This window comes from Symphalangus syndactylus, chromosome 20 (assembly GCF_028878055.3).
Source record: "Symphalangus syndactylus isolate Jambi chromosome 20, NHGRI_mSymSyn1-v2.1_pri, whole genome shotgun sequence".
In the NCBI taxonomy this organism is placed as follows: domain Eukaryota; kingdom Metazoa; phylum Chordata; class Mammalia; order Primates; family Hylobatidae; genus Symphalangus; species Symphalangus syndactylus.
In genome coordinates, this window is record NC_072442.2 from 19,411,701 (window position 1) to 19,435,862 (window position 24,162).

Here is a 24,162-nt window from a genome sequence, read left to right on the forward strand (position 1 = left end):
GCCCAGAGCCAGAGCCAAGAATTCAGCCCGATGTGGGAACAGTCAGTCCTGGCATGGACTGAGCAGCCCAGGAGGGCAGAGGGTGACCCACGTCCGGGCCCAAAAACCCACTGCAGAGACGGGTCCCCATGTGAGGTGGCAAGGGGCTGGGTGACATCCAAGGACCCTCCCACCTGAGTTCTGACTGGGGGCCGTATCCCAGGCCCAACAGCCCTGGGACGAATGTGTGTGGCAGGAAACCCACAGCCAGTCCCAACCCTGGGGGCAGTCCCAGGAGCCACCCGCCATGCCACGACAGCTTCCCCACGCCAGGCAGCACACACCCCTCCCTCTGGGATCAGCAGACTACAGGCTTGTCCTCAGTGTCAGGCCACGGGGGCCACACAGAGACCCCGAGGACTACAGAGACGCAGACAGGTGGGGCCCAGCCCGGAAAGGCCTGCATGGGCTCCCTGGAGACGCTGACCACGTCTGTTTTCCTTTCAGCCAAAGCCGAGCAAGGGTCCTCGGCACCCAGGCCTGTGCCGGCTTCACGTGGCGGGAAGACCCTCTGCAAGGGGGACAGGTAGGCCCCTCCAGGCCCACCAGCCCGGTTCCAGCGGCCCATTTGGTCAGCTTCCCCGTCTGAACGCTGCCACCTCTACTTGGAAAGTTCTCAGTTCCCTTCAGGCTTCTAGAAGCATCTGGGCCAGGGCTCATTCCTGAATATTTTCCCGAGGCTTAACAACCCAAGCATCCTCATTTTACTTTTTGTTAAACTTATGAAAATTTATTAAGAAAGTGTGCAGCTCGAAAGACATGCACAGATGGACCACACCAGCCCCTAGATCAGAAAGCCAACCATGCCCAGCCCCTCCCAGCACCCCCAGCCCGATGACCAGCATTCTGAATTTTGATGACACCATGAGCCTGCCTTTGTACTTTAAACTCATGGAAGGATAACCACCTTCACGTTTTGAAATAAATGTTTCCTGTTGAAATGATTTTAGATATACAGAAATATTGTAAAGACACTACAGTGTCCTCCCCTACACCTTGCATCCTGCTTCCCCTAATAATGACGTTTTGTAGTAGCATGGCACGTAAGAAATTTAGGCCGGGTGTGGTGGCTCACACCTGTAATCCCAGCAATTTGAGAGGTCGAGGCAGGAGGTTCAGGTTCACTTGAGTCTAGAAGTCTGAGACCAGCCTGGGAAACATAGGTGGACCCAGTCTCTAGAGAAAAGTCAAAGAAATTAGCCAGGCACGGTGGCATGTGCCTATAGTCCCACCTAGTCAGGAGGCTGAGGCAGGAGGATTGCTGGAGCCCACGAGTTCCAGGAAGCAGTGAGCCATGATTGCACCACCGCACTCCAGCCTGGGGGATAGAGTGAGACTTTATCTCTTAAAAAAAAATTAAGAAGTGGGTACAACCATATTGACTAAATCTTATTAACTAAATAATAATGTGAACGATTATCTAAGGTTATGAAGGTTAGAATTATCCCATTTTTGCCTAACTTCTCATACCTGTCCTAAGATCCCACCTGGGACTCACTCTCTGTCTTCAGCTCATGTCTCTTCAGCTTCCTCCAGATGGTCCAGCAAACACACACCTGATGAGCTGGTTGCTCATACACAAGGATAGACCTGTGGGCAGGGATTTTCAAATTTATACAGTAAATGAGTTTTCTATGGTGTTCCGGAGAGCACTCTGACACTGTCAGAGAAACACTTTGACAGTGGATCTAGGCCTCAATATCCATCAGCTGCTGTAGCTTGAATTTTGTTCAAGCTCAGTGAACACCTGCTCTGCCAGGATCTGGTTCTGGGTGGTGGTCACACAGGTGTTTATCTCTATTAAAAACAGGCTGAGGCTGGGCGCAGCGGCTGACACCTGTAATGCAGCACTTTGGTAGGCTGAGGCGGGATGATTGCTTGAGCCCAGGAGTTGGAGACCAGCCTGGGCGGCAGAGCAAGACCTCGTCTCTACTAAAAATCAAGAAAGTTAGTGTGGCATGGTGGTGCATGCCTGTAGTCCAAGCTACAGGGACGTTGAGGCAGGAAGACTGCTTCAGCCTGGGAGGTTGAGGCCACAGTGAGCTGTGATTGCGACACTGCACTCCAGGTTCGGTGACAGAGCAAGACCCTGTCTCCAAACAAAACAGAACAAAACTCAAACAGAAAACCAGGATCTACATTTTACTCTACCTAGACAATATCTCCATAAAATACTGCTAAAAGAAAAAATCTCCCAGAGCCCAAGGAGACACAGGCATAGCTAAGAGTTCCAGCAAATCAGCACCTTAGCATCACCTTGAGCCTTGGCGGTTAGTCAGGTAAGCAGCCGCACTAGTGAGTCCAGCCCATGAAGGAGGGCCCTCTGCTCCAAGCCTTGCCTGGAGGGGCCCCAGTCATTCCCACTATCTATCAAAAGTTCAGTGGCTAAACAATGTGTGCCAAATACATAAAATGTGCCAGGCGCGGTGGCTCACGCCTGTAATCCCAGCACTTTGGGAGGCCGAGATGGGTGGATCACAAGGTCAGGAGATCGAGACCATCCTGGCTAACATGGTGAAACCCCGTCTCTACTAATAATACAAAAAATTAGCAGGGCGTGGTGGCAGGCGCCTGTGGTCCCAGCTACTCGGGAGGCTGAGGCAGGAGAATGGCATGAACCCGGGAGGCAGAGCTTGTAGTGAGCTGAGGTCCTGCCACTGCACTCCAGCCTGGGTGACAGAGCGAGACTCCTTCTCAAAAAAAAAAAAAAAGGAAGCAAACTGGGTATGTGCCTTTGGAGGTGGTGTACATTTTCAGCATTATAAATGAATAGAGATGAGTAGCAATAGTTACTTTCGTCCACAGATTTTTGGTATCTTAACTAGTTTGGGATCTCTTCCAATAAAGGGATTGCCTGTTGAACTTTGTTAAGAATGTAAGTACTGAAGGGAAACTGCCTGGGTTTGAATTTTGTTCTGTCCCTTGCACCCTGCCTGGCTTCAAATCCTAGCTCTGCTTATTAAGTTCTTTTAAGGGGATGATCTTTGAGCAAATGTCTTAGCTTCTGTTTTCCCAAGTAAATGGACACAATAGTTGCTACCTTGTGAAAGATTCATGTAATTGACCAGCATTTACCAAGTAGCATCAGTGTTCAGTTTCAGTCATTGGTGATTCTGCAGTTGGACTGTGAGGGGGTGTTGGGGTGGGGGTTGGTGTGTGTGTGTAGCACTTAATTGCATGGAGAAAGGAAAAGATACTTTTGATAACTGACAGGCAGCTTTTCTCTGCTTTTGTGTCAAAAGGGAAGAAGGGAGTTTGGAGAGGGAAACGAATTCTGTTCAATACTAAGCTCTCTTCCTCAAAATCAGAGGTACATAGAATGTGTAATAATTTACAGAATTTCTAGACTTCAACAGTCTGATTTTTTATTTATTTATTTTTATTTTTTCAGGTTGAGACTGAGCTAAAGTTAATCCATGGTGACGTTCTGGATGCACTGGACAAACACCTCATTCCAGCAGCTACCACTGGCAAGTCCAAGGTTTTCTATTATGAAATGTAGGTTCTATACTAGAAAGAAAAATGTAAGATTAAAAGTTGGCCTTTTTAGAATCATGACTTTCTTCTATGTAGGTTCCCAACTTTTATTTTAAAATAATTGTTTAATGTTAGAAGGACAGTTAATGTTGGAATAAAAAGATGGTCAGGCTATTATAAAAACGCATTAGCTTTTGCTTTACTTATTTATATTCTTTTGCTTTCATGGGACCTATCTCATTCCCTGTGTCTCCTTGGGCTCTTGCCTTAGCCTGCCAAATAGCTGAGACTGCAGTCGTGCACCACCACACCAGGCTAATTTTTTTGTATTTTTAGTAGAGACAGGGTTCCACCATATTGGTCAGGCTGGCCTTGAACTCCTGACATCAGATGATCCACCCGCCTCGGCCTCCCAAAGTGCTGGGATTAGGTGTGAGCCACCACGCGCAGCCTATTTTATTTATTTATTTATTTACTTATTTATTTATTTACTTATTTTGAGACACAATCTCGCTCTGTTGCCAGGCTGGAGTGCAGTGGTGCAATCTCGGCTCACTGCAACCTCCGCCTCCCAAGTTCAAGGGATTCTCCTGCCTCAGCCTCCCGAGTAGCTGGGATTACAGGCGTGTGCCACCACACCCAGCTAATTTTTGTATATTTAGTAGAGACAGGGTTTCACCATCTTGGCCAGGCTGGTCTTGAACTCCTGACCTTGTCATCCACCAGCCTTGGCCTCCCAAAGTGCTGGGATTACAGGTGTAAGCCACGATGCCTGGCCAATTTAATAATATTTAAAAAATAAAAATAATAGGTTGGGCGGGCGCGGTGGCTCACGCTTGTAATCCCAGCACTTTGGGAGGCCGAGGCGGGCGGATCATGAGGTCAGGAGATCGAGACCACGGTGACACCCCGTCTCTACTAAAAAAAAATACAAAAAAATGAGCCGGGCGTGGTGGCGGGCGCCTGTAGTCCCAGCTACTCAGAGAGGCTGAGGCAGGAGAATGGCGTGAACCCAGGAGGCAGAGCTTGCAGTGAGCCGAGATCGCGCCACTGCACTCCAGCCTGGGCGACAGAGTGAGACTCCATCTCAAAAAAAAAAAAAAAAAAAAATAGGCCATGTGCAGTAGCTCACGCCTATAATCCTAGCACTTTGGGAGGCCGAGGCGGGTGGATCACCTGAGGTCAGGAGTTCAGGAGACCAGCCTGACCAACATAGAGAAAACCCCCCTCTACTAAAAATACAAAAAATTAGCCGGACATGGTGGCACATGCCTGTAATACCAGATACACAGGAGGCTGAGGCAGGAGAATCACTTGAACCTGGCAGACAGAGGCTGCGGTGAGCCAAGATTGTGCCCCTGCACTCCAGCCTGGGCAACAGAGCTAAGACCCTGTCTCAAAACAAAACAAAACAAAAACAGAAGAAAACAAAAAAACTAGCCAGGTGTGGTGGCACGTGACTGCAGTCTCAGCTACTTGGCAGTCTAAGGCAGGAGAATCACTTGAACTTGGGAGGCAGAGTTTGCAGTGAGCTGAGATCATGCCACTTCACTCAAGCCTGTGGGACAGAGTGAGACTCTGAAAAAAAAAGAAGAATATAATCTGATCACTAAGGATATTCATTGCTAGAGTTGGTCATTGTTTGTACTTTTTCAGGAGACAGAGGTACTGTTTTTTTCTCTAAAATCCAATACTTTTACTAAGATATAACCTGATGTTGGTTGCTCCAGGTTGATATTTTTTAGGAATACAGTGTGCTCTTTCAATATATAGTTTTAAATCTTTTTATATTTCTGAAAAGCTTTATTGAGTTATAATTTTTGGCATTTATTCCATTTTCCTGTTTTTGGTTTTCTTTGAGGACTTTTGTTATCTGTATGTTTGATTATCTTTACTGTCTTCAATATTCTTTACTGTCTTCTCTTGAACCCTTTTTATGTTTCTACATTTATTTATTTATTTATTTACTTATTTTTGAGATGGAGTCTCTCTCTTTCGCCCAGGCCGGACTTCAGTGGCACTATCTCGGCTCACTGCAAGCTCCGCCTCCTGGGTTCACACTGTCCTCCTGCCTCAGCCTCCCGAGTAGCTGGGACTTACAGACGCCTGCCACCGCACCTAGCTAATTTTTTGCATTTTTAGTAGAGACGGGGTTTCACTGTGTTAGCCAAGATGGTCTCGATCTCCTGACCTCGTGATCTGCCTGCCTCAGCCTCCCAAAGTGCTGGGATTACAGGCATGAGCCACCACACCTGGCCCATTTATTTATTTTTTGAGACAGGGTCTCACTTTGTCACCCAGGCTGGAGTGCAGTGGCACAATCATGGCTCACTGCAACCTCTGCCTCATGGGCTCAAGTGATCCTCCAGCCTCAGCCAGGACCACAGGTGTGCACCAGCATGTCTGGCTAATTTTTAAAATGTTCGTAGAGATGAGGTTTTACCGTGTTGCCCTGGCTGGTCTCGAACTCCTGGGCTCAAGTGATCCTCCTGCCTTGGCCTCTCAAAGTGCTAGGATTTCAGGTGTGAGCCACTGTGCCTGGCCTCTGGGATTTCTAGTCTCTATCTATTCCTCTCCCCAACTTTGGGTTTGATTTTTCTTTCCTTCATCTTGAATCTATTCTGTTCAATTTTTTTTTTTTTAACTTTTAGGGGGAGAGCACACAGCCCCTTCACTACCACAAAGTGTACATTCAAATGTCCACATTTGGGGAAATCGTGAGGGTCCATACATCCAAAGTCTAACGAATAAGCCTTGCCCTTGGAAAACCACCTTCCCGATCACAGTATCTCCCATCAGGTATTATCTTTAATTTTTTTTTTTTTTTTTTTTTTTTTGAGACAGTCTCGCTGTGTCACCCAGGCTGGAGTGCTAGAGTGCAGTGGCACAATCTCGGCTCACTGCAACCTTCGACTCCCGGGTTCAAGCGATTATCCTGCCTCAGCCTCCCAAGTGGCTGGGACTACGGGCGCCCGCCACCACGCCTGGCTAATTTTTGTATTTTTAGTAAAGATGGGGTTTCACTATGTTGGTCAGGCTGATCTTGAACTCCTGACCTCGTGATCTGCCCACCTTGGTCTCCCAAAATGCTGGGATTACAGGCTTAAGCCACCATGCCAGGCTGATTATCTTCAATTTTAATTCTCCTCCCTCCAATTTTTCCTCATTGCCGGAGCCTATCCTAGAACAGTCTAGCAGGTCAGTTTTGAGAATCCATAAGAGCCAGACCACTCCAGGTCCTTTAGATTTTCTTACTGTGCAGCAAAGCATTAAGCAGCAGGTCTGGGTTGGCCACACCCTTCAGATCCTAAAGAAAGGGTAGGCCTTGGCAATATCCTGCCTGATAAGCTTGTCCTTGTTTCCCTGGGGCCTTGAGCCTTGTGGTATCAGCCTGAGCTCAGGCAAGGCTGAGGACTAAGGTGAGCCACATAGGGGGACAGCCATGCCTATATAACTGGCTGCTGATAAAAACCAAGACTTAGGTGAAATTCCCTGATTGATAATATTCTGTTCATACTGTTACACACTGTTGAATAGCAGCTAAGTGCTGTCCACATGATTCCATTGGGAAAGGATAAATGGAAGCTTGTGCCTGGTCTCTCTGGGCCCCTGCCCTGCATGTCTTTTTCTATTGCTTATTTTATTTATTATTATTTTTTGACACAGAGCCTTGCTCTGTCACCCAGGCTGGAGTAGGTGGTGCGATCTCAGCTCACTGCAACCTCTGCCTCCTGGGTTCAAGTGATTCTCCCACCTCAGCCTCCCGAGTAGCTAGGATTACAGGCACTGGCCACCACGCCCAGCTAATTTTTTGTATTTTTATCCACCTGCCTCAGCCTCCCAAAGGGCTGGGGTTACAGGCGTGAGCCACAGCACCCAGATGTTATTTATTTATTTTTAAGACGGAATCTTGTTCTGTCACCCAGGCTGGAGTGCAGTGGCCCGATCTCCGCTTACTGCAAGCTCCGCCTCCCGGGTTCACGCCATTCTCTTGCCTCAGCCTCCCGAGTAGCTGGGACTTACAGGCACCCGCCACCACGCCTGGCTAATTTTTTTGTATTTTTAGTAGAGATGGGGTTTCACCGTGTTAGCCAGGATGGTCTCCATCTCCTGACCTCATGATCCGCCGGCCTCGGCCTCCCAAAGTGCTGGGATTACATGTGTGAGCCACTGTGCCTGGCCATTTATTTTTACAGCGAACTACATTTGCCACTATACTCCAGCTCGCTGTAGCCTTAAGCTCCTGAACTCAAGTGATCCTCCCACCTTAGCCTCCTGAGTAGCTGGCTAATGCCTGGCTACGCCTGGCTAATTAAAAAAAAGTTTTTTTGGTAGAGATGGGGGTCTTATCATGTTGCCCAGGTTGGTTTTGAACTCCTGGCCTCAAGCAATCCTCCCACCTTGGCCTCCCAAGGGATTACAGGTGTGAGCCAGCAGTCCCGGCCAAACTTGCTAATTTTAATCTGTGTCTTTTTACTTTACTAAATAGTAACCATGAATGTTAACAGCTTTTCTGAGTTTTGTGAGTCCTGGCACATCATTGAAACTGAGAGTGATCTTAAGCACCCCGAACACATTTATCACGCACGGCCCACTTGCACTCATCTGGTATTGGAGGGAAATAAATTTCTAGAGTTTCAGCTGCTACTTTTCAATTGTTCCATGGTGCTTTCCAGGAGTTCCAGTTGATGATATGGGGTTTCCCCGTTCTCACATCCGTCAGGCTTTGCACCTTCTTCATCCTGCACAGACACTGAGATCATGCAGGTCTTGCATCTGTTTGTAGTTCGTCTTCACTAGCTTGTATTTTGGGATTTGAGGGGTAAGTGGTCACCTAGTCTTACTGTAGATATTATCCAGGGGATTTTGCTTTTGTTATCTATCTAGTTGCCCTATTTCTTTGTGTTTATTTATTAAGAGATGGGGTCTACCAATGTTGCCTAGGCTCACTACAACCTCGAATTCCCAGGCTCAAGCAATTCTCCCACCTCAGTCTCCTGAGTAGCTTTGGAACTACAGGTGGGCACCACCACACCTGGCTAAATTTTTTTTTTTTTTTTTTTTTGAGACAGAGTCTTGCTCTGTTGTCCTGGCTGGAGTGCAGTGGCAAGATCTTGGCTGACTGCAGCCTCCACCCCCCAAGTTCAAGCAATTCTCCTGCCTCAGCCTCCCTTGTAGCTGGGACTACCAGCGTGCGCCACCACATCCAGCTAATTTTTGTAATTTTAGTAGAGACAGGGTTTCACCATATTGGTCAGCCTGGTCTCGAACTCCCAACTTCAGGTGATCCACCAGCCTAGGCCTCCCAAAGTGCTGGGATTACAGGTGTGAGCCACCACACCCAGTCAAATTTTTTTTTAAGTGAATAAAAAATGGCTAGGCATAAGCTACCATGCCCAGCCAAAAAATCACTTCTTATGATCATATCATCACACAAACTCTTCCCTCCAAGCACATAGGTTTGGAATACTAGGTTCCCTTACTTATTTGAACAGAATTTTTTTTTTTTTTTTGAGACAAAGTTTTGCTCTTGTTGCCCAGGCTGGACTGCAATCATGTGATCTCAGCTCACCATAACCTCCGCCTCCTGGAGGGTTCAAGTGATTCTCCTGCCTCAGCTTCCCGTGTAGCTGGGATTATAGGCATCCACCATCATGCCCAGCTAATTTTTGTATTTTTAGTTGAGACAGGGTTTCACCATGTTGGCCAGGCTGGTCTCAAACTCCTGACCTCAGGTGATCCACCTGCCTTGGCTTCCCAAAGTGCTGGGATTACAGGCGTGAGCCACCACACCTAGCCAATGAGTTCATTTTTTAAAAAAAAATCTTCACAGTTCAAGAAAAAAAAAAATCAGTATTTAAATTAGTTTCAAGGACGGACACAGTGGCTTACAGCTGTAATCCCAGCACTTTGGGAGGCCAAGGTGGGAGGATCACTTGAGGCCAGGAGTTCAAGATCAGCCTGGCCAACATGGCAAAACCCCATCTCCACTAAAAGTATAAAAATTAGCCAGGTTTGGTGGTGCACACCTGTAATCCCAGCTACTTGGGAGGCTGAGGCAGGGAAATCCATTGAACCCAGGAGACAGAGGTTGCAGTGAGCCAAGATTGCACCACTGCACTCCAGCCTGGGCAACAAAGTGAGATTCTGTCTCAAAAAAAAAAAAAAAAAAAAAAAAAATTAGTTTTAGAGTTCCAAATATTACCACTCCTGTCTCAAATTAGGTTTAAGGCACTCCTGTGAACAGGCAGATTCTATAGGTATAAATTATGATGTCATTTCCCTAGAGAGGCTAAGAAATAAATACATTCAACAAATATTTGATGAATTAAAGGAATGAGATAAAGATACATGGAGAAAACGACTCGTCTATCCTCATTCGATCCAACATTCATTCTGCACACATTGTGTCAGGCAAGATGCTCAGTATCAGACACAGAATATAGGAAAGTACAAGTAACCAGCTGGGTGTGGTCACTCATGCCTATAATCCCAGCACTTTGGGAGGCCAAGGCTGGGGAGGACTGCTTGAGGCCAGGAGTTTGAGACCAGCCTGGACAACAAAGCAAGACCCTCATTCTCTACAAAAAATAATTTTAAAAAGTTTTTAAAAGAAAGTACAAGAAGGTACACGTACCCTTTCACAAGTTACAATGATACCTTACTAAAATGCCTGGAGCCACAAGAAGCCTGTTTTCCCTTTAAATGAAAAGTAGGTTAAAACTGGATTCACCAAATCTCACAGAAGAAACAAGTACACACACTGAACTTTTTTAGTTTTTTATTTTGACTCCGATGGCTGGACAAGGTATCTACATTCTAGAACATCTTCTTAATCCCTAAACAAGTGGAAATCTACTACTTATACATAAAAAGACAAGTAGAAATCTACTACTTATACATAAAAAAAGTAGAAAAAGTCATGATTGTCTAACAGGGAACATGAATCCCCAAATAAATTATCTTACAAAAATATCATACTTGCTTTTCTACTTTTTTACTACTGATAAAAATGAAAAAAATAATTCACATTAAAATAAAATCTGTAGGCTGGCATAGCAAGACAATTATTTTTACATATTAAAGTCCTTCAAATAAATATTTTACACACAAATTTAAGTTTAAAAAAAATAGGTTAAGTATTTACCCTATATTTTTTTGGTCTGCTAAAAAAAGACCACTTATCAAACTGACATTAAACTGGACTGCAGCTCATTCTCTGCAAAGAGTAAAATGCATGTCACAGGCAGGTTGGATACACACGTGCATATTACATACATATGAAATGGCTAACACTGCTGTGCATACTACTTCCATAAGTAGTTTTACCCTGTAAAAATACTGTAGCCTATACTGAATCAAACTGCAATGAAAGAACAAAAGGTACTACTTGCCTATTACAGACACTTGGTCAAGCATTTTAAAAAATACAAAAATTGGCCCAGTGCAGTGGCTCATGCCTGTAATCCTAGCACTTTGGGAGGCTGAGGTGGGTGGAACACCTGAGGTCAGGATTTCAAGACCAGCCTGGCCAACATGGTGAAACCTCGTCTCTACTAAAAATACAAAAATTAGCCAGGTGTGGTGGCAGACACCTGTAATCCCAGCTACTCAGGAGGCTGAGGCAGGAGGATCGCTTGAACCTGGGAGGCAGAGGTTGCAGTGAACTGAGATCACACCACTGCACTCCAGCCTGGGTGACAACAGCAAGACTCTGTCTCAAAAAAAAAAAAGAAAAAATTATAATGTTTTGGGGACTTAAAGATTACTGAAGATGGGATAAAAGTCAACACTGCTTACAAATACCTGAACATGGAGAGCACAGTCAACCCATTCATGTGGACAGCACATGAGCAGATGTTATAATACATTACACAGCTTCTTCTATCTGATCTATTCCTCTTGTTTTATTCTAAAGAGTTACATGGACTTGGATCCTTTATGATGATTTTAAAAATAATATCACATTAAGTTTTCCTGGTCTAATAACCAACTTTAAGAAGCACAGTGGGCCGGGCATGGTGGCTCACGCCTGTAATCCCAGCACTTTGGAAGGCAGAGGCGGGCGGATCACGAGGTCAGGAGATTGAGACCATCCTGGCTAACACAGTGAAACCCCGTCTCTACTAAAAATACAAAAAATTAGCTGGGCATGGTGGCGGGCGCCTGTAGTCCCAGCTACTCGGGAGGCTGAGGCAGGAGAATGGCGTGAACCCGGGAGGCGGAGCTTGCAGTGAGCCGAGATTGTGCCACTGCACTCCAGCCTGGGCGACAGAGCGAGACTCTGTCTCAAAAAAAAAAAAAAAAAAAGAAGTACAGTGGAAGGGTATAGAACTTTCTATATCTTCTCATACTTTTAATGCCAATTTGATTTTTATTGTGATGTGATATTTAACAGTATGCTAGAAATAAAATTGACTGAATTATATGATTTTATCCACAACATTCAAGTCTCTTTTTGCTAAAATATTACAAAATGAATCCAGTAAACACTTTCCATGTCCAATGGCCTAAGTTAGAGATGAATTCAACTTTTTTTTTAAAGCAATTACAACTATGCTGGGCTGAGGACAGCTACGTTAGACCTTGAAAACCAAAGCCAAGCACCCAAACATCTAAAACACTAACACTTTCCATCCAGGATAGAAAAATGAGCATCCAAAGTAAAGAGAACCACAAGACTGATCAAGTAACCAGTCAAAAACCACTTCTCTGTTATTTGAACTTATAGTTACTCGAAGCTTGAAGTGTCCACCTTCATTATTACTGGTGGTTCCTAGAGTCACAGCTTCAATGTCAAACGTGACAGTGGACCCAGAAGTAACTGCGGGTAACTGATTTGTCATTTCTTTTCCATTGACAAAAACTGCACCTAAAATGTTAAGGTAAAGAGTCATTTACATGTGAGCAATAACTAAGAGATCTGAAATAGTTTCTAGATTACTGGTAACACAGCTCATTTCCTAATTCAGATTTTTAAAAATCGGGAATGTTGGCCGGGCGCGGTGGCTCACGCTTGTAATCCCAGCACTTTGGGAGGCCGAGGCGGGAGGATCACGAGGTCAGGAGATCGAGACCATCCTGGCTAACATGATGAAACCCCGTCTCTGCTAAAAATATAAAAAAATTAGCCGGGCGTGGTGGCGGGCGCCTGTAGTCCCAGCTACTCGGAGAGGCTGAGGCAGGAGAATGGCGTGAACCCGGGAGGCGGAGCTTGCAGTGAGCCGAGATCGCGCCACTGCACTCCAGCCTGGGTGACAGAGCGAGACTCCGTCTCAAAAAAAAAAAAAAAAAAAAAAAAAAATCGGGAATGCCAACTGGACATAGATTTTAAGAGTTCTGTCCAGGGTTGTACTCTTCCAGCAGAGATTATGAGTTTCCCATATCAATGTCATCAAAAGAAACTTGACAGTGTTACAAAATTACCTCCTGTGAAATAGCAAGACTGTTTCTTATGGAATAAACGAGAAAGAATCTTGTTCTACCGAATTCTTGACTCACCAACACAATTTTTTTTTTTTTGGAGACAGAGTTTCACTCTTGTTGCCCAGGCTGGAGTGCAGTGGCATGATCTGGACTCACTACAACCTCCACCTCCCAGGTTTAAGCAATTCTCCTGCCTGAGCCTCTCGGATTACAGGTATGCACCATCACGCCCAGCTAATTTTTGTATTTTTAGTGGAGACGGGGTTTCACCATGTTGGCCAGGATGGTCTCGATCTCTTGAACTCGTGATCCACCCACCCTGGCCTCCCAAAGTGCTAGGACTACAGGCGTGAGCCACCGTGCCCAGCCAACAACACAAAATATTAACATGTCTTGCTAGTGAATTTTTTTTTTTTTTTTTTTTTTTTGAGACGGAGTCTCACACTGTTGCTGGCATGATCTCGGCTCACTGCAACCTCCGCCTCCCAGGTTCAAGTGATTTTCCTACGTCAGCCTCCCAAGTAGCTAGGATTACAGGCACCCGCCACCACACCTGGCTAATTTTTTGTATTTTTAGTAGAGATGGGTTTTCACTATGTTGGCCGGGCTGGTCTTGAACTCCTGACCTCGTGATTTGCCCACCTCGGCCTCCCAAAGTGCTGGGATTAGAGGCGTGATCCACCGTGCCTGGCCTCTGGCTAGTGATTTTTAAAGAGCACTAGGGATGTAGACTGAATGACTTATTATTTGTAAAGAGTTTAGAACAATGCCTGGTACATGGTAGTCACATAAATTATGTCATTAAGACCAAAACTTTCAGCCAGCCAAGGTGGCTCACGCCTGTAATCCCAGCACTTTGGGAGGCCAAGGTGGGAGGATTGCTGGAAACCAGGAGTCAAGACCCACCTGGGCAACAACTTATCTTTACAAAAAAGTAAAAATAAAAAAAATTAGCCAGTTACGGTAGCATGCACCTGTAATCCTGGCTACTTGGGAGGCTGAGGTGGGAGGATGGCTTGGGCCCAAGAATTTGAGGCTGCAGCGAGCTATGATCATGCCACTGTACTCCAGCCTGGGTGATGGAGTGAGACTTCATAATAAAAAAAAAAAAAAAAGAAAAAGAAAAATACCTAAATTTTCTCATCTCCTACTAAAAATGTATGAAACTGGAACAGATTCATATATTACTAAAATAATTCATATATTTCCAAGAGAATGACAGTTATTTATCTTACCATTTGTACTAATGCACACAGCTTGATCCCGCTGCAGGGAGTCATATCCATCCTGTTTTTCTGCACACACTCCTATGCTGTCTCTTCTGTCTGGTTGTCCCACAGTTTCAACTCTGTAAATGAAGCAGAAAGGTCATTTCATACTTTTAAAAATATAACATGAATGATACCTAACAGCCACCAGCTTAAAAAGAGCAATCTCACCACAATTGTTTTTTTCTAAATAGTAACAGCAACCATGATTGAGTTCTTGCTATACTCCAGGCACTGTTCTAATTATTTCATATCTATCTATCATTCTTACAGCAATCTATGAGGTAGGTGCTTTTTCTTTTTTTTTGAGATGGAGTCTCGCTCTGTCACCCAGGCTGAAGTGCAGTGGCGCGATCTTGGCTCACTGCAACCTCCGCCTCCTGGGTTCAAGCAGTTCTCTGCTTCAGCCTCCCAAGTAGCTAGGATTACAGGTGCCCGCCACCACACCCGGCTAAGTTTTGTATTTTTAATAGAGATGGGATTTTACCATCTTGGCCAAGCTGGTCTTGAACTCCTGATCTTGTGATCCACCCGCCTTGGCCTCCCAACGTGCTGGGATTATAGGCGTGAGCCACTGCGCCCAGCCAGTAGGTGCTATTTTTAACATACCCATTTTACAGGTGAGGAAAATGAGGCACAAAAAGAAAAAAAGATTAAAAATGGCTAAATAACCTGATCCTGATTACCTGGCTGATGACTGGTGGAACCAGGACTCAAACCCAGGCATTCTAACTCTAGAATCAATCTATCTATCTATCTATCTATCTATCTATCTATCTATCTATCTATCTATTTTTTTGAAATGCAGTTTCATCCTTGTTGCCCAGGCTGGAGTGCAATGGCGCGATCTCAGCTCACTGCAACCTCTGCCTCCCGGGTTCAAGCGATTCTCCTACCTTAGCCTCCTGAGTAGCTGGGATTACAGGGATGCACCATCATGCCTGGCTAATTTTGTATTTTTAGTAGAGATGGGGTTTCACCATGTTGCTCAGGCTGGTCTTGGAACTCCTGACCTCAGGTGATCCACCCTCCTTGGCCTCCCAAAGTGCTGGGATTACAGGAGTGAGCCACCGTGCCCGGCCTAGAATCTATATTCTTAACCATTTGTAGCCATGATGGCACACTTCTATTTTATATTCTAGCTCTAGACACATAGAAAGTTTGTCATAGTTGACATTATAATTTATGTAACTATTGCTGCCAGCGCCTAAATCTTCCATATAAGAATTTGCAATGATTTGATTACTATTTGTTAAGTAAATAAAGCATTTAAAAAGAACTATTATAATCCTAAAAAAACCCATTATGGTTATGAAGACACCATTCAAGCTTGAAGAACTTTCTATGTGGCAAGTTTAAGCTTTTCCTTTTGTGTTTTCACAAAACGTACAGATCCCTATTGCCAGACACATCATTCTCTCCATCCAGAAAGCCAACTTTGCAAGGACAAAAAAAAAAAAAATTAGTGTGAAACAGAATGTGGCTTTTCCAAAGACAGATGTGATTATTTATAGTCAATGTGGCTTCAAAATGTCATTGATTGTGAAATAGCAAACATGCAGGATTGTAATAAATATTTGGGTAGGTTTCTGAAGTTATTTCATACCTGAGCAGTCTAAAGAAGTATGGGGAGGAGGTGCCGGGCGTAGTGGCTCACACTTGTAATCCCAGCACTTTAGGAGGCTGAGGCAGGTGGATCACGAGGTCAGGAGATCGAGACCATCCTGGCTAACACGGTGAAACCTCGTCTCTACTAAAAATACAAAAAATTAGCTAGGTGTGGTGGCGGGCACCTGTAGTCCCAGCTACTCGGTAGGCTGAGGCAAGAGAATGGCTTGAACCCGGGAGGCGGAACCTGCAGTGAGCCGAGATCATGCCACTGCACTCCAGCCTGGGCGACAGAGTGAGATTCCGTCTCAAAAAAAAAAAAAGTTTTATGGGGAGGAGGAAGACGTCAGCAAGAGAGAAGAGGAAGTCTCAGCCCTCATTCTCCCACAGAAACACTGATTTAACGTATACAAACCTAAATACTTTCATGAGAATTCCAAAATCTAGTTAAAAAGTTGCACTTCCCAGCTGGGCGTGGCGGCTCACGCCTGTAATCCCAGCACTTTGGAAGGCTGAGGTGGGCAGATCATTTGAAGTCAGGAGTTCAAAACCAGTCTGGCCAACATGGTGAAACCCTGTCTCTACTGAAAATACAAAAATTAGCCAGGCGTGGTGGTGGGCGCCTATATTCCTAGCTACTCAGGAGGCTGAGGCAGGAGATTCCCTTGAACCCAGGAGGCGGAGGTTGCAGTGAGCCAGGATCACGCCACCATACTCCAGCCTGGGCAACAGAGCAAGACACTGTCTCAAGAAAAAAAAAAAAAGTTGCAGTACCCCAGACAAGCAGAAAGCCAAGCACAGCAAATTGACACAGGTAACAATAATAATTTTAACTTTCTCGATTAACCCCTCCCCCACACCAGCACAACTCATGGCCAGGCCAGAACACCTGAGCTTATGACTTCTCCCTCAGGAGGGAGGGAGAATAGCAGAGCATGGCGACTGGTGTTCTGGCTCTCCAGAGGGCTGGCTGAGACTCGTTTATGTCTTGCCTTTCTTGGAGCACTGATGGAGCTGGCAAATTTTGGATCCCTGAGGGTTGCTGAGAACAAGGAAAAGTGGGCCACAGCTTGCTGCAGCCAGCATGACTCGATGAGGCTGACAAGATCTGGAGAAGGGGCACAACTTGAAGTTTCAATATCAGGAGAGCGAGACAGTGGAATGTGCATCAGGCTCTCTAGCTTTCCAGAAGACTGCCCGAGGGACTGGTAGCTTTCTCACATGACTTGAACTGACAGGGAGCCAGCATACTTTGGATACCTGGTGGCCACTGAAAATGAGAGCGGGGTGGCTTGCTGCTACACAACCAAAGAACTTGTAGTGCCACAGACAGACACCAGAAGGAACAAGAAATTACAAACTTCCAAAAAAGAAACTACCTAGCCTCTTGAATACAGAAAATGCAGGCAGAGGCCCAGAGAAATCATACCTGCCAAAAAAATTTCAGAGACCCCCCAGAACACCCAATTGGGCTGACTGGTGAAGGTGACTGATCATACAGAGACTTTCCCAGTACAATGCTAGTCCATAAACACTGGGAGAGATAGCTATTCTTTTTAAATTTTTTAAATTATACTTTAAGTTTAGGGTGCGTGTGCACAATGTGCAGGTTAGTTACATATGTATACATGTGCCATGCTGGTGTGCTGTACCCAGTAACTCGTCATTTAACATTAGGTATATCTCCAAATGCTATCCCTCCCCCCTCCCCCCACCCCACAACAGGCCCTGGTGTGTGACGTTCCCCTTCCTGTGTCCATGTGTTCTCATTGTTCAATTCCCACCTATGAGTGAAAACATGCGGTGTTTGGTTTTTTGTCCTTGCGATAGTTTGCTGAGAATGATGGTTTCCAGCTTCATCCATGTCCCTACAAACGACATGAACTCATCATTTTTCATGGCTGCATAGTATTCCATGGTGTATATGTGCCACATTTTCTTAATCCAGTCTTATCATTGTTGGACATTTGGGTTGGTTCCAAGTCTTTGCTATTGTGAATAGTGCCACAACAAACCTACATGTGCATGTGTCTTTATAGCAGCATGATTTATAATCCTTTGGGTATTCTTTTTTAATTTTTAAAATTTTTATAGAGATGGGGTCTCACTGTGTTGCCCAGGCTGGTTTCAAACTCCCGGAGTCAAGCAATCCACCCACCTCAGCCTCCTAAAGTGCTGGGATTACAGGTGTGAGTCACTGTGCCCAACCTGATAGCTATTCTTTCAAATGTGCAGGCCAGGTGGGGTGGCTCATGCCTGTAATCCCAGCCTGTTTTATGAGAATTATTAATAAATAAGTATGGAAGGGTCTATATTTTTAATATTTTGGACAATTATTTTGAGAAGAAATCTGGACAAAAATGACCTCAAAGAAGTCTAGAATTTTGCTAGGCATGCTGGGCACAGTGGCTCACGCCTGTAATCCCAGCACTTTGGGAGGCTGAGGCAGGTGGATCACGAGGTCAGGAGATTGAGACCATCCTGGCTAACACGGTGAAACCCTGTCTCTACTAAAAATACAAAAAAATTAGCCGGGCGTGGTGGCAGGCGCCTGTAGTCTCAGCTACTCGGGAGGCTGAGGCAGGAGAATGGCGTGAACCTGGGAGGCTGAGCTTTCAGTAAGCCGAGATTGTGCCACTGGACTCCAGCCTGGGCCAACAGAGAGAGACTGTCTCAAAAAAAAAAAAAAAAAAGATTTTTGCTAGGCACAGTAGTACATGCCTGTAGTTCCAGCTACTCAGGAGGCTGAAGTGGATCACTCGAGGCTAGGGGTTTAAAGTCAGCCTGGACAACACAGCGAGACCCCGTCTCTTTAAAAAAAAAGGATTTTACGAGATGTTGCAGAATATAGCTATTATCAGTAAGTAGAGAATTTTATAAATCTCTAACAAGCATCATTCAATTTCCTCTTTCTAATGGTTTGACTACTTTAGATACTTCATATAAGTGGAATCATGCCATATTTGTCCTTCTGTGACTAGCTTATTTCACTTAGCATCATGTCCTCAAAGCTTATCCATGTTGTAGCATATGACAATCAATAAATGAATGGGAAACAAACAATCCAAAAGAAAAACAGGTGAAGTATATAGTCAGGCAATTCATAGACACACAAACCAGTATGGCCAAGAAATTCATGAAAGATTTATGACCTCACTGAAAACAGGAAAATAACAAATACAATGAGATGCTATTTCCCACCTACCCAGACAAAATTTCAAGAAGGACCACCCTTACATACTTCAGTAAATGGCAATTCTATCCTTCCAGTTACTTAGTCCAAAAATCCTGATCATACTTGACCCTTTTCTCACATCCTACAAACAATCTGTCAGTAAATCCCGTCAGCTCTTCCTTCCAAACATATCCAGATTTTGACTGGAAGCAGTGGATCACGCCTGTAATCCCAACATTCTGGGAGGCTGAGGTGGGCAGCTCAGGAGTTCAAGACCAGCCTGGGCAACATGGTGAAACCCTGTCTCTACTAAAAATACAAAACTTAGCCAAGCATGCTGGCATACCCCTGTAATCCCAGTTTCTAGGCAGGGTGAGGCAGGAGAATTACTTGAACCCAGGACACAGAGATTGCAGTGAGCTGAGATTGTGCCACTGCACTCCAGCCTGGGTGACAGAGTGAGACTGTCTCAAACAAACAAAAAACATATCCAAATTCCGACCACTTACCATTACTTCCACTGCTCCCTTCTGGTCCGAGCCACCATCGGGTCTCACCAAGATTATTACATAGCTTCCTAGTCTCTCCACCTGTATCTGTATCTTTTTACAGGCTATTTTCCACACAGCAACTAAAATGACTTGCAAAATGTCAGATGATGTCATTCATTTGCTCAGTATCCTCCAACGGCCTCTCATCTCACTCAGAGTCAAAACAGAGTCCAAACAGTCAAGATTTGAATCTCAGCATCACTATTCATGATCTATGTAACCTGAGACAAGTTGCTTATTTTTATTTATTTATTTTTTATTTGAGACAGAGTCTTGCTCTGTCACCCAGGCTGGAGTACAGTGGCGCAATCTCAGCTAACTGCAACTTCTGCCTCCTGGGTTCAAGCGATTTTCTTGCCTCAGCCTCCCGAGTAGCTGGGATTACAGGCGCATGCCACCACGCCAGGCTAATTTTTGTATTTTTAGTAGAGATAGGGTTCCACCATACTGGCCAGGCTAGTCTCAAACTCCAGACCTCGTGATCCACCCGCCTTGGCCTCCCAGTGCTGGGATTACAGATGTGAGCCACCGCGCCCGGCCTAGTTGCTCAATTTTTAATTTTTTTTTTTCTTTTCAATACAGATAAAGTCTCAGCATGCAACCCAGGCTGGTCTCAAACACCCCAGCTCAAGTGATCCTCCTACTTTGGCCTTCCAAAGTGCTGGGATTACAGGCAGCCACCATACCTAGTTATTAACTTTTAATTTTTTGTAGAGACAGCATCTCATTATATTGCCCAGGCTGATCTCAAACTCCTGGCATCAAGCAATCCTTCCATCTTGGCCTCCCAAACCACTAGGATTACAGGCATGAGCCACGGAGCATGGTCTGGTTGCTTAATTGTTTTATGTCTGTTTCCACAACTAAAAAAATATGTCTGACTCATGAGACTGTAATAAGGATTTACGAGCATTAACTTAGTTAAGTACTTGGAACTGACACATAGTAGGGCTCAAAAAATCCATCTGGCTGATATTATTTTGCATAGTTTAACTTTATGAATGCATGAGAAGTCACATACATAGGATGACCCCTAAAACTATGAAAACTGATTTAGTTTTACTTGGTGAGGCTATTGAGCCTTTCGTCAGGGAAAAAAAGTGATCTCTGTCTCATGGCACCTCAGCTGGGCAAAAAGAAAAAAAGAAAGATTTCTGTATGTGGTATCAAATGTCCCCCTTATAAGTGGGCATAGGTGACCTCCAAAAGAGGTATTTCCTTCAGGAATTGAAGAAATATACACAGCCTGTCCAGAGAACATCCTACTTTTCTAGGTTTCTCTTCGACTTTACTCCTTGCCTCTATTAACCCCATCCAGACTCAGTTCTTGCTGTTCTTTGCAATTTTTTTTTTTTTTTTTTTTTTTTTGAGACGGCGTCTTGCTGTGTCACCAGGCTGGAGTGCAGTGGTGTGATCTCAGCTCACTGTAATCTCCGCCTCGTGGGTTCAAGCCATTCTCCTGCCTCAGCCTCCCGAGTAGCTGGGATTACAGGTGTGCACCACCACACCCAGCTAATTTTTGTATTTTTAGTAGAGACGGGGTTCCACCATGTTGGCTAGGATGGTCTCGATCTCCTGACCTCGTGATCCGCCTGCCTCAGCCTCCCAAAGTGCTGGGATTACAGGCATGAGCCACCGCACCTGGCCATGCATTTTCTCTATCTCCATAACTTTGGTTCCTGCTTTTCTGGCCCCACCAACTGTCCTTTCCAGCTCCACTTCAGATAAAGACTTCACCAATTGTTGATCTAGAAGTAACCTTTCCTTCTTCTATATTCCACAGCAGTCTGGATCTTTCTTACATTAATTTACAAACTGCTTATTTGCTATTGAGCCAAAGGTTCTGCTTTTTTTTTTTCTCTTAAACTTTGCATTCCCTACAATAGCAGGTACTATAAATACCACCTGCATGGAATAAGGGTTGAACAAAACAATCAGCTTCATGCAAACAGAAAAGATTGGAGTTAATCAGGAGAACTGTCCTTACATTTTAGAAAAGTAGTTTTGGGCCGGGTGCAGTGACTCACGTCTGTAATCCCAGCACTTTGGGAGGCGGAGGTGGGTGGATCATGAGGTCAGGAGATCGAGCCTGGCCAACATGGTGAAACCCCATCTCTACTAAAAATACAAAAATTAGCCAGGCGTGGTAGCAGGTGCCTGTAATCCCAAGGAGGCTGAGGCAGGAGTATCGCTTCAACCCGGGAGGCAGAGGTTGCAGTGAACTGAGATCGTGCCATTGCACTCCAACCTGGGCAAGCGAGACTTCATCTCAAAAAAAAAAAAAAAAAAGTAGTTTTGACTGGGTGCAGTGGCTCATACCTGTAATCCCAGCACTTTGGGAGGCCAAAGCGGGCAGATCACCTGAGGTCAGAGGTTTGAAACCAGCCTGGCCAACATGGTGAAACCCCGTCTCTACTAAAAATACAAAAATTAGCCAGGCATGGTGGCGGGCCCCTGTAATCCCAGCTACTCGGGAGGCTGAGGCAGGAAACTACGTAAACCTGAGGTGAAGGTTGCAGTGAGCCAAGATCATGCCATTGCTTTCCAGCCTGGGCAACAGAATGAGACTCCGTCTCAAAATAAAAAAATAAAATAAAATAAAAAGGATATGATAGAAGTAATACTAAATCAGTTTCCAGTCCCAGGTTTAAGAAACTGGCATCTTATACTTCCTACCTCTTAGCATGCTCATTTTTGGAGTCCAGTCACCATGATGTAAGAAAGCCCAAACAGCCCACGGAGAGGCCCACACGGAGAGGAACAAAGAATCAGAACCAATCTGCCAGCCATGTGAGTGAGCCATCTTTGAAGCAGACTAGAAGACTAGTCATCTCTAGTTAAACTACTCCACCTTATACCACATGAAACAGAGATGAGGTGCCTTCACCAAGTTCTGCCCAAACTGCAGTTTCCTGAGCAAAATAAATGCCTATAGTTCTTCTAAGCCACTAAGTTACGAAGTACTTACACAACAATAGGTAACTGGAACATCAACTTTTTAATATCTGTTGAAGGAAAAAGTTAATGAAGAATAGCCTTATTCTTCCTTTGATTTCCCACCTAACATTGTTAGTGAGAGGTAGGTAACACAGTGGTTAAGAGCACAGACTTTGGAGTTAGACTGCCAGGATCTGAATCCTGACAAGCCACTTAGTCTCTCTGCTTTCATTTTTTCATCTGTAAAAGAAAGACAGTAACAGCCTACCTCCTAGAGTATTAGGATTAAAGAAGCCTGTTAGCACCTAAAGCACCTTCCTTCTTTTTTAGAGACAGAGCATCACTGTCACCCAGGCTGGAATGCAGTGGCACAATCTTGGCTCACTGCAGCCTCTGCCTCCTGGGTCAAGCGATCCTTCCACCTCAGCCTCCCAAGTGGCTAGGACTACAGGCGCATGCCACTTGTAACGACAGGCTTTCTCTCTCTCTCTTTTTTTTTTTTTCGAGATGAAGTCCTGCACCGTCACCCAGGCTAAGGTGCAGTGGTGCGATCTCTGCTCACTGCAACCTCCACCTCTCAGGTTCAGTCAATTCTCCTGCCTCAGTCTCCTGAATAGCTGGGATTACAGGCGCACACCACCACACCCAGCTAATTTTTGTAGGCTTTCTCTCTTTTTTAGAGAAAAGCAGTGGTAAAGAGAAAGTAAAAATATGGTTAAAAAATAAGATTGGCTGGGCGCAGTGCCTCACACTTGCAATCCCAGCACTTTGGGAGGCCGAGGTGGGCAGATTACTTGAGGTCAGCCTGGCCAATATGGTGAAACCCCCGTCTCTACTAAAAAAAAAAAAAAAAAAATTAGCTGGGCATGGTGGCACACACCTGTAATCCCAGCTACTTGGGAGGCTGAAGCAGGAGAATCGCTTGAACCCAAGAGGTGGAAGTTGCAGTGAGCCAAGATTGTGCCACTGCACTCCAGCCTGGGAGTTACAGTGAGAGTCCGTCTTCCAAAAAAACAAACAAACAAACATATATCAGGACCAGGTGCGGTGGCTCCCGCCTGTAATCCCAGCCACTTTGGGAAGCCGTGGTGAGCAGATCACTTGAGCTCAGGTGTTTGAGACCACCCTAGGCAACATGGTGAAACCCCATATCTACAAAAATTACAAAAATTAGCTGGGTGTGATAGTGGCTCCTGTAATCCTAGCTACTCAGGAGGCTGAGGTGAGAGGGTCACTTGAACCTGTGAGGTGGAGGTTGCAGTGAGCTGAGATCATGCCACTGCACTTCAACCTGGGCGACAGAGCGAGACCTTGTCTTAAACAAAAAGAGGGGGAGAGCTGGGGAGGGGAATGAGAAAGAAAATAGGCCGGGCGCAATGGCTCACGCCTGTAATCCCAGCACTTTGGGAGGCCAAGGTGGGTGGATCACGAAGTCAGGAGATTGAGACCATCCTGGCTAACACGGTGAAACCCCGTCTCTACTAAAAATACAATAAGTTAGCCGGGCGCGGTAGCAGGCGCCTGTAGTCCCAGCTACTCAAGAGGCTGAGGTGAGAGGGTCGCTTGAACCTGAGAGGTGGAGGTTGCAGTGAGCCAAGATTGTGCCATTGCATTCCAGCCTGGGCAACAGAAGGAGACTTTGTCTCAAAAAAAAAAAAAAAGAAAGAAAGAAAGAAAGAAA

At 45.2% G+C, this 24,162-nt stretch overlaps 1 protein-coding gene and 1 pseudogene across 1 annotated transcript in view; one reads left to right on the top strand and one right to left on the bottom strand.

The window, feature by feature from the left end:
* LOC129470149 (TBC1 domain family member 3G-like) overlaps positions 1 to 677 on the top strand; it is a 30,274-nt pseudogene extending 29,597 nt beyond the window's left edge.
* A 9,603-nt stretch (positions 678 to 10,280) lies between these two features.
* Positions 10,281 to 24,162, bottom strand: part of CRLF3 (cytokine receptor like factor 3) — a 51,928-nt gene continuing 38,046 nt past the window's right edge. Inside the window, exons 7-8 of the mRNA XM_055257611.2 lie at positions 14,178 to 14,290; positions 10,281 to 12,388 (exon numbers count right to left, since the gene is read on the bottom strand). Of these exons, the coding sequence (XP_055113586.1) occupies positions 12,132 to 12,388; positions 14,178 to 14,290 (370 nt within the window). The 3' untranslated portion in view covers positions 10,281 to 12,131. The remainder of the gene's footprint in view (positions 12,389 to 14,177; positions 14,291 to 24,162) is intronic.